The sequence below is a fragment of the Salvia miltiorrhiza genome, chromosome 5, assembly GCF_028751815.1.
Source record: "Salvia miltiorrhiza cultivar Shanhuang (shh) chromosome 5, IMPLAD_Smil_shh, whole genome shotgun sequence".
Lineage (NCBI taxonomy): Eukaryota > Viridiplantae > Streptophyta > Magnoliopsida > Lamiales > Lamiaceae > Salvia > Salvia miltiorrhiza.
This window is the reverse complement of record NC_080391.1, coordinates 13,540,036-13,550,334: the sequence shown is the minus strand read 5'-3', so window position 1 is coordinate 13,550,334 and position 10,299 is coordinate 13,540,036. Positions and strand designations below refer to the sequence as shown.

Sequence of the window (10,299 nt, the reverse complement as noted above, 5' to 3'; positions counted from 1 at the left end):
AAATATTTTCATACAAAAATATAAATAAAAAAATGTAAAATTTTATGAAAAGAGAGAAAATAAAATATTTTAATTTTTTCATAATTTATTTATTTTAAATTTATTTTTGATGATTTTTATACCATATTAAATATATTATCACGAACTTAAATTTAAGATGTATATTGAATATTTTTTTTATGAATCGAATTTGATGATATTTTGAAAAAAATAAAAGAAGAATTATGAAAAAATTGATGGGAGAAGAGGGAAATTGGAGAAAAAAACTCCCTTTTTGTATACTCCATGTAGATATATAGATTTAGAGTGATGTACGTCTTATACGTATGAACTAAAACACAAGTAAAATTTGCAAGTGCATATTTTGAAAGAAGGGTGCCGAACACTTGTTTCCTACTATCGTAACTATGCCTTTCTTTTTCAAGTTCCTCTTCCCATTTTAATTTGATCGACTCCTCTCTCACACACCAACAAAACCCAGAAAATTATTTCACAAAAAGTATTCCCAGAGACCTGAAAAAGAAAAACCCAAAATATTCGCCATGTCTCTGGGGTATGCCGAGAAGCTTTCCTTCATTGAAGATGTGGGCAACGTTGGAATGGCGGAATTTTTCGACCCACCTCACGTTTTCCAGGAGAAAGTAAAGATTTCATTTTTTGGGGGTCTCATTATTCTATTTTGTGTTTTGGCTACATTATGTCTTCTGTGATGCTTCTTCAGAGCTTGTTGATGAATTCATTCTTCTTTGATAGTTGCGTGCTTCGGTGATCATTCTATCTCTGTCTGGAATTACTGAAATTAGCTGTTTAGATTTTCTTTCCTCTCAAATTATTCCCGTTTCTCCTAGGAGGGTTTAGTTGATGCCCTAAAACTAATATGTTTGGTTCTTCCACAAGATCTGCTTTTTGTGAACTACATTATTCATTGTTATGTTGAAGTGTTTATTTTTGGTCTGCTCTTAGAAAATAATCTAAGGGAACCAGATTTTCCCTTTTCTGGAATTGTGAAATCACATGAAGTCATGCTACGTAGTTGTCAATTTAAATTAAGGTTGGTTATTGGGGAAATCACGGTTTAATAGTTATGATCAAGATAGTGAGGGTAGGCTGATGGAGTTGCTTACAAAGAAGGAGTGACAACCAATGCAGTGCTACCTGTATCCATTGTGACATGTCTTCTGGAAGTGTTTGCATGTCCAAACAATTCAAGATGAAGTTTTACTCTTGAATTCTTATGCATCATGGATGCTGGATGATTGAACGTCTTTGTGGAACTAGTTGATGCATCTTAGTTTCCAAGTTCATCTTACAAAATATACTCTTTCATCCATCTTCCCATTGGAGTGATTGTAGTTTATGTGTTAGAAGGGATAGGGTACGGCATTATTCTAAGGATTGTTTGATGATTATATGACTGCTAATGTCTTAATTGCAGGTTGAACGACTTGCCGGGATGATTCAAAAGGTCTGATCCGTCAATGATATATATTCATCGAGTTCAGTTCTCTCAATTAAACTGAAGACCCTTGTTTGTTCATGCAGAGCAAGCACTTGGTGGTATTCACTGGGGCAGGGATATCCACTTCTTGTGGTATACCTGACTTTCGTGGCCCCAAGGGCATCTGGACCCTTCAGGTACTGGGTGTCTATTTTTCCCCTATGTTCAGCATGCGGTCTTTGAGAATTTTTGGACATGATTTTAACATAAGCATCCGACTTTGCATCCTAGAAGTGTTATCTTCATTTGAATGTGTTAATAGTGCTATCCAAATAAAAATCATGTCTTGTTTAAAAAGTATATTACTCTTCTGTTATGTATTTCATAATGCATTTCTTGATGTTTTCATGGGAGAGTAGAGATTTAAATGAAGTACCACCTGTCAAAAAACATACTCCCTCCGTCCGCCAAGATTATGTCACAATTACTATATTAGGCGTCCGCCAAGATTATGTTACTTTCCTTTTATGGAAATGGTCCCACCATCCTCTTTAATATTTTATCCTTACTAACACTCTTTATTTACAAAAAAACCACTCAAAATTCAATCTCAACCACTCATTTCATAAAGTGGTGGGACCCTTTCTCCACTACATCAAAATCATCACCAATTTTATTAAATCTCATGCCCAAGCAAATTGCCATAATCTTGGCGGACGGAGGGAGTACTTTGGGTTCTTATACTTCACTGCCAAAGACTTTAGTTTTATGCAACCTTTGGAGAAGGGGAACCACAGTTATGATTTACTCTCTCTGTCCACAAAAAATAGTCTACTTTTGCCATTTTTGGACATCCACAAAAATTAGTCCCTTTCCATTTATAGACAATACCCCACAACTTATTACTCTCGGTACATCTACTTATTTACCCTTTCTGCTTCAATGTGGGACACTTTCTCCACTCAGAATACAATTAATTATCATTATTAACAATTAACAATACCTTTTAGGTGGAATCCTTTCTCCACTCACAATACACTCAACTATTTTTATTAAAATCTGTGCCGTCCCCTTCTAGGACTATTTTTGTGGACGGAGGGAGTATTAAACAAATTAAGGTTGGTGGATCTTGACGATGGCCTCTTCTCATAGAAGCATATGGTTATTACTGCAACATGATATTATTCATATCATAGCTTAGCCACTGTAGTTTGGTTTCTTTTTCAGTGGTACGTCTGTTTATAAAGCTATAATCATTGCTTGAAACTGTAGAAGACCCTCTCCCCCCTTTATTTTTCTTGATTTATTATCACCCTGATTCGCAGCGCCAAGGCAAAGCCTTGCCAGAAGCCTCTTTACCTTTCCATCGAGCAACACCAAGCACAACTCATATGGCACTGGTCGAATTTGAGAAGGCTGGTATCCTGAAGTTCCTGATTAGCCAGGTATGCCTTATGCCTCCTATGGTAATCTTAAACATTATTGGAAATAATCAGTTCTAGCTATTTCTCAAACTACTCTTATTATCTTAAAGAAGGAGTCGAGGTACATCTGAATTTCTTTCTCTTTTTTAGCTTTTCCTTTTTGTTTTTTTGGCAGAATCTTCACCATTCTTATTCTGCAATTACATGATTGCCACTTGAAATGCATCATATATTATATTTTAGGGTTATTTGCGTGTAAATACACGAACTTTTAGCATTTTCTAGTTTTTTCCACAAACTTTATTTTTTGAATCTAAATACATGAATTTAGTGTTTTCTGATTTTTCCCATGACAAAATATTCCGATCAAATTAAAACTGATTATTCTATCAATTCTCGCTGCCATTCTCCCTACCCATTGTGTGAAACAACAAAAACCCTTAAAAAAGAATAAAGCGATAGAATTCATCCCATTCTCTACGTAAACAACACAATTTTTTATTTTTTTTTAAAAGGTAAACTCATTATTCTATCAATTCTCGCTGTCATTCTCTGCTAATTTCTGTCAATTCTCTCCACTTTCTAATTTATGTATCTAATTGGGGGTAGAATTAGACTTCGATAAACCCAATTTGACAGTGTTGTTCGTAGTCAGAGTGCGGCCATTCCACGTCAGCAGTTTCGGCGGCCACTTCAGCATTAGTTTGAGAAAAAATAAAATTCATGGGAAAAATCAGAAAAACACTAAGTTCGTGTATTTAGATTCAAAAAATAAAGTTCGTGGGAAAAACTAGAAAATACTGAAAGTTCGTATATTTACACGCAAATAACCCTATATTTTATCATGCTTGAGTCTTGACATCTAAAGTTACATTGTTTTTCTTGATTTGGTGGTTTTAACTCTGTGATTTTGTGGCGACTTGTCTTATATGCTAGAATGTTGATGGCCTCCATCTTCGTTCTGGAATACCAAGGGAAAAACTTTCTGAATTACATGGAAACTCCTTCATGGAACAATGCCCATCCTGTGGAGCTGAGTAAGTATTTTCAATATGATTCTCAATTCAAATTAATGTTAAGTTTTTATTCAGTCTGTACTTGTCTGATTCCTTACACATAGAATATTAGCTTTGGAGCTTGGGTTTGTTTTTTCTAATAGTTATTTATCTTGTAGATATGTCAGGGACTTTGAAATTGAGACTATTGGGTTGAAGGAGACGACTCGCCGTTGCTCCAAGGCAGAGTGTGGTGCAAAACTGAGGGATACTGTTCTTGACTGGGAGGTGAAATTCCTTTGGAGAACCCTTTAGTTTGAGCTCTTTATCAAGTATTAATAGATGTTGTTGATTCTTCTTGTCTGTAGTGTAGCTTGAAGGCTCAGCGAGTTCATCGAAACGTGGTTATCTTTAGTTCTGAGAAAAAGTTAAACTCACCAATATCATGCACACATGCATCACTGTGAAATCTGATTGCAAGTCTATGAGTGGTGAATTTGTAATAATTGATGAAATAGTCTCTTATTAGCTAGCTCTTCTTTAGAATGGACTACAAAGACCCTAAAATTCTTTTACAATTGGATTTAGTTGTATGCACTGTGAACTATGAAGCGTGAACAATGATCTAAAAGTAACCACAATATTTGGTACTCTTATCAGTCTTGTGAGTTTGATGTTGGACCCGACAAAAGTCCAACTTCACTCATCATATTTCGAAGTCTTAAGGCTAATGTTCATTTTATCTGAAAGGATGCTTTGCCGCCTAAGGAGATGGATCCTGCAGAAAAGCACTGCAAAATGGCGGATCTTGTATTATGTTTAGGAACAAGGTAATTAATGAGATCAAGTGTACTGGACAACTTGTGATGATATTTATCTCTTTTGCTTTGAGAGTTCAGCATTTTCTATTTTCTTGAAAAGATAGCTAGATTCTGCTCCTGGCCAAAGATAAGCCCGGGGAAGGTTACTATCATACAAAATGACTTATCCACTAGTTAAGCTTGGTCATAGCTCAAGGAAAGCTTTGGTTCTTAAAATGCAAAATGACATATAACCTCCTTTTTGTACTCTGAAAGTAACTTGTTTAGGTAGAGTTTTGACCTGTACTGAAACCGAACTTAATATTATGAAAAGTATAAGCATCAAGATCTTCAGAAATGTCTGAGATGTTCTTATCTTAAAATTATATTCTCCTCAGGATGACTTCCCTTGCATTAGAAAAATGTAGTTTCTCATGGAGATGTAAATTGTGATTGTCAACAATGGTCTTATTGATTCCCTTGCATTTCATTTGAAGTCATGGTCTGTGTGAAGTTGAATTCTACACAGATCAGGAATTTTATGCAAATGATAGAAGATAAAAGTTTGAAAATTTCTCAAGATGGATACAAGTTTAGGGGGAAAACAGAGCATGAAGCTAGAGCAAGTGAGGATGAGATTTTATCATAATACACTTTGTGAGTGCTGGAATAGACATTAGTTGGTGTTCTCATTAATACTGGTATCCTACTACTGTTATTGATGATGTTTGTGCATCTTGTCATGTCACCACCTGATTTATGTTAAATTCAACACTTTTGACTGATATCACACTCTGCAGTTTGCAGATTACTCCTGCATGCAATTTGCCCTTAAAATGCCTCAAGGGTGGTGGGAAGATCGTAATTGTGAATCTTCAGGTAAAGTGTGTCAACTATTTTGTTTCCCTCATATGTAACATACAATTAAGATGAAATTGCTCTACCACAAGCCTTGTAGCTTAGTGGCATTCCTCCCCTTTGTAAGGGTGAGACCTGGGTACAAATTCAATCACCCCATCCCCAACTAAAAAAAAAATAAAGAAAGATGAAATTGCTCTTATTTTGGCACTTAGACTAAGACATGCCTTTTAATTTTTCAGAAAACCCCCAAGGACAAGAAAGCAAGTTTGGTGATACACGGACGTGTTGACAAGGTAACCTTGAACGCTACAAACTTCATTTGTTTATCGTGCTTTTTCATTCAAGAGAATCTTGAGCTTCTTTGGGTTAACTTAAGTGACGGAAGGTACTGAATATAAATGAAAAATAACATGGCTGGGCACTCAGCCAAATTGTCTGATCCATGTGAGTATTGAATAAGTTGGAAAAGACTGGGCTAAATATCAATATGAGAGAGCAACAAAATATCTAGCCTCTTAAACCTTGATGACCTTACATTAACTGAAGTCTCAATTTCCTCCTTTTTATGATGCCCAGACCAAATTCGTACAGATAGCTATCAAATCTTTAGTCTTGGTTGGTCAATCATTTTCTTGTCTCTGCAGTCCCATGGACGTGGGACTTACTAAAAAAATATGGCAGTTGCACTTTATTCTTGGCCACTTATAAGACTGATGACATCTTGGAATTTCACTAGCAAACGGAATCGTTCGATTATAAACCAAAGAGAAAGTCGTAACTAAGTCATAACATGGACTATCTGGTCTATAATGTGAGTTGTACCAACCCAGTCTATTTTCTATAGATAAGGGCATAATGCAAGGGTCTTGTCGATGCTACACTTCGTGCTTCATCAACCGTATATTTTTCAGATACATGCACATATGTGAATTTTAAGCCATCGACTTTGGAAGCATAACATCTCTAGATCTAGCACTGAAAAAGCACCTGGTGTACTGGGTGTATAATTGATAAAACAACAAGGCAAAACAATTTACTATCTCTTGAACACGTAATATTCTGGTAAATAACCGATTTGCGAATTCGCCCCTACTGAAGCCTAAACCAAGAACCTACAAGTTTGATCTGATTATTTTCTTTCACCTGAAACCATCCTTCAGTTGCGCCATGCTTTGGTTTAAAAACTGCATCGTTTCACAGCTCTTTTTTGAACAAATCATCGCCATCCACATTGATAGTCATATAGCTTTTCGGAGTGCATGACTATAATTTTATTACATAAATGTTTATGACTTCTTTGACTCTGTGGTGATGGTGGCTAAAATTACCTTTTACAGGTGATGACAGGAGTCATGGACATGCTAAGTATGCGTATCCCTCCATTTATTAGGATTGATCTTTTCCAGATTATTATAACCCAGGCCTTAAGTCTAGGTATTTTTTCTCAAAATGATTCATCGATTCACCTTCTTTTTCGTTATATTTTCTTCATTTGAATTGTTACTCGTTGATGTTTCTAATGTGCAATCCTACTGTGCTCCAAAAGGCTTTCATCCCACATGTCATTGCTTAAAATTGAGGATCCTAAAGTTCATCCCTTATTCTATATCCCCAATAAGATGCTAGTATCATTGGTATGATGTACATGAGGACTTCTACTGTTATGTCTGGAACTTGTGGATTTGGAACTTTTTTCTTACATTTTCGTTGTCTGACAAGTGACAATAACACTGCAGGCCAAAAGTCTATCTTTAAATGTTTTATTTATCTGATTAATGTCTCCTGTCATACTTTTATTGCTTATATATAAATTCAGTCAAAGCAAATGCTCACAACTATTTTATGTAATTTTGCTTTTGGTGTTGTTTACTTGTGTCTCAGATAAAAAGTATGTGAACTGGACCCTCAGGATAGCAAGTGTGCATGGGAAGCAAGCACCTTTGCCTTTTATCAAATCGGTGGAGGTGAGTTTATCAAATTTACATGCCCCTTTCCTGATCTAAATGTCCTGATAGTTCTATCAATAAATGAAAGGCAGGAGAACTCACTAATAACTCGTTTGCATCTTGATTAGAAAAGGAAATTTTTGGCTCTTTTCAGTGGGAACAATAAGCAGTTCCCAGTACTGGTACTTAGTTACTTGATGCAGCAGTTCTTATATAGTTCAATTGCTAATGTGCTGAGTGTTATTATTTAAGCACATACTTGGAGATGTTGATAGTTGTGGTGGGTTCTATGTCATTAATTTATATTGACATGGTTCTGAAATACGTTGGCAGTTAGGTTCACCTTTTGGGAGGATTAACTTGCATTTCTGGTTTTATCTCCCTCCTGTACTTTGGGTTCTTTACTTTCTGTTGTAATTGAACACTAGGTCTCCTTCTCTGAAAGTCTAAGCATGAAGGCAGCTGTTTTATATGACCAACCTCTTCATCTTAAAAGGTATGTCCTTCATTTCCATTTTATGAGCTATATTTTTGGAATGATTTTAATCCATATAGAATGAGTTTGGAGTACTATGTTGTAAAAATGTCTCTTATTCTTTTGTCCACTTTGGAGTACTTTATGGAAGGTCCTTTTCCTTCTATGATTATTTTCATTTTTCATACCTGAACTCTCTGAGTGCTTGCCTGTACTGGGGTTATTGCTTCTTGGTCGGAGTGTCTTATGCTTATCAAAGTAGTCGGTGCTGATCATATCACATGTATATTTTGTTTTATTGGATTAAAACTCTTGTTCATTGCTTATCAGGAGGACAGCGAAGAGCACGAAACCTTTTGATGTTTTCTTGAATTTGAACTTCAGTGCTGGGTGCAAGTGTACATATGCCGATCTCAAAATCCCCGTTGATTTTGAGGTGAGAATACACTTTTCGTCAATGGTTTTAATTTTTAACATTATCTTCCATTCCTTCTGACTTTTGGCCTTTTGGTCTGCAATCCAACTATTACTTTTTCTAGGGTAACTATTACTTTTAAGTTGATGCTTTTTTTGTATCTCAAAAGAAAAAGAAAAAAAAAAGTTGATGCTTTTTAGGGTAAACTAGTCTCATAATGCTAAGCAGTGATAAATTTGGGTATTCTGCAAAATATGGGCACTTAATAGTTGGATATTTCACGAGGAGGACTGATTTCAGTTGATAAAGATGAGCCAATTCATGCATGAAGTCTGTAACTCTAAATACGTCCGCTAACCAGCCTCCTGTATCGCTCACATGCTCGCTTTACTGGTTTCCCAATAGTTAGACCTTTCATTTAACTTGCATAACACGTGTTTAATGTCATGTTCTCTTCAGATTCCAACCGACTGTCTCAAGGAAGATAAGGATTCCATCATTGAGAAGCTAAAAGAGCGAGCAGTGAGAGAGCCATGCTGCGGCCAGACAGCAGTGGTGGAGAGGAGGGGCATTTTAGTTCCCAAAAGTGAGGTCATCGTCCATGCAATCGTGACAAACATTATAGAATACGGGGGTTCTTTGGGGGCGTCTGCTCTGAGTAACGTCTCGCTTAAGAGGAGGAACGAAGGCTTGATAGACAGTGGGGTTTGTTGGAAGCGAACAAAGGCGCGAAAGCGTACGAGTAGGCATAGAAGGTAACTTAGATGTGATTTAGCTGTGTAAATATTGGGTAGAATACACTACAGTATGGGGATTTTGTCTCCCTTTGTTGCTTCATTTTATTTAAGTTGATGGGGTTGGGATCTGAGGAGTACTTTGTTTTTTTGGTAGATGGCACTCTCAGTCCACCTTATAGGAAACCTTGAAATATAGATAATGTTTAACTTTGTAATTTTATCACTATGTTTCCATATTCCCTCCATCTGAAGATTTTGAAGTTGATGGTTTGTCAGTTATTGGATCAAAAAATTATCCTTGGTGCACGAAAGATTATTAAAATAATGTGCTTCACTATGTTACTTTAATACAGTGATTGATTTAATTTTTCTAGCAATGTTAGTGACTTAGTACCATACTTTGATACAGAGGTTGATTAAAGTATAAATAAAATTCGTGTTAATAATAAATATAAATTCAAAAAACATTTATAAGTTACAATCTTCAAATTGCAAAATTTAATAAGTAAAGATTTACAATTAGATGAAATCACTAGACATTCTTCGTTATCAATAAGTGGTGTAGCTTCGAACTTAATCCTTTTTTCTCCATTAAAAATTCAATATATTCTTAGGAACAATTTTACTTTTAACTCATTTCTAGACTCTTTTTTTTTCTAGAGAAATGTGACAAAATATGTGTATTAATTTCTCACATTAAAAATTTTGTATGAAAAATCGGTGAAAGAAAATGTCCAAGCAAAAGAGATAGAATAATTTACTTATTTGATCTTGAATTTTAATAAAGGAATAGGAGATTCAGACATTTTTGGGGTTTGTTTCTCAACTCATTATTAACTGCTTTCCACAAAAACTTCAATTGTTATGGTTGTTGCATTGAAATACGAAGATGCATGTGCTTCAATCTTGAGTTGAGGATTTCGTAAATAAACTTCCAAAACCCGTAGATAAAACAAGAAGTTTCAGCAGTACGTGCTATCCAATGGTACAACATTACCAAAATACTTTGATGCAAACAGAGTTTATCAACGACAATCCAAGGCTCGTTCTTGGGACCGTGTGCTACGTTACTGTGTTTCTTTTAGTTTTTAATGTTCAATTGTTTTTATTTTAGTTGCTGGTACACGAGCTCCCTTCTGGGCTTGAAGCCTACTTAATAAATAGATTCCCTTGATCAAGAATATTATTTCTTGATTTAAAGAGACGGC

General features: G+C 35.5%; 1 protein-coding gene across 1 annotated transcript; it reads left to right on the top strand.

Moving 5' to 3' along the window:
* Positions 1 to 326: 326 nt before the first annotated feature.
* Positions 327 to 9,336, top strand: LOC130986168 (NAD-dependent protein deacetylase SRT1). Its single transcript, XM_057909480.1, has 14 exons — positions 327 to 641; positions 1,436 to 1,465; positions 1,543 to 1,635; positions 2,764 to 2,883; positions 3,799 to 3,899; positions 4,037 to 4,145; positions 4,608 to 4,687; positions 5,458 to 5,536; positions 5,758 to 5,811; positions 6,856 to 6,952; positions 7,400 to 7,482; positions 7,893 to 7,960; positions 8,270 to 8,375; positions 8,814 to 9,336. The coding sequence occupies exons 1-14, from the start codon at positions 543 to 545 to the stop codon at positions 9,111 to 9,113; spliced, it is 1,419 nt and encodes a 472-aa protein (XP_057765463.1). The 5' UTR covers positions 327 to 542; the 3' UTR covers positions 9,114 to 9,336.
* The last annotated feature ends 963 nt before the right edge of the window (positions 9,337 to 10,299 follow it).

Coding starts and splice junctions, on each gene's coding strand:
- LOC130986168 (XM_057909480.1), top strand. CDS start 543: ATGTCTCTGGGGTATGCCGAGAAGCTTTCCTTCATTGAAGATGTGGGC. Junction 1,466..1,542: donor TTGCCGGGATGATTCAAAAG/GTCTGATCCGTC, acceptor TTGTTCATGCAG/AGCAAGCACTTGGTGGTATT. Junction 8,376..8,813: donor AAATCCCCGTTGATTTTGAG/GTGAGAATACAC, acceptor TGTTCTCTTCAG/ATTCCAACCGACTGTCTCAA.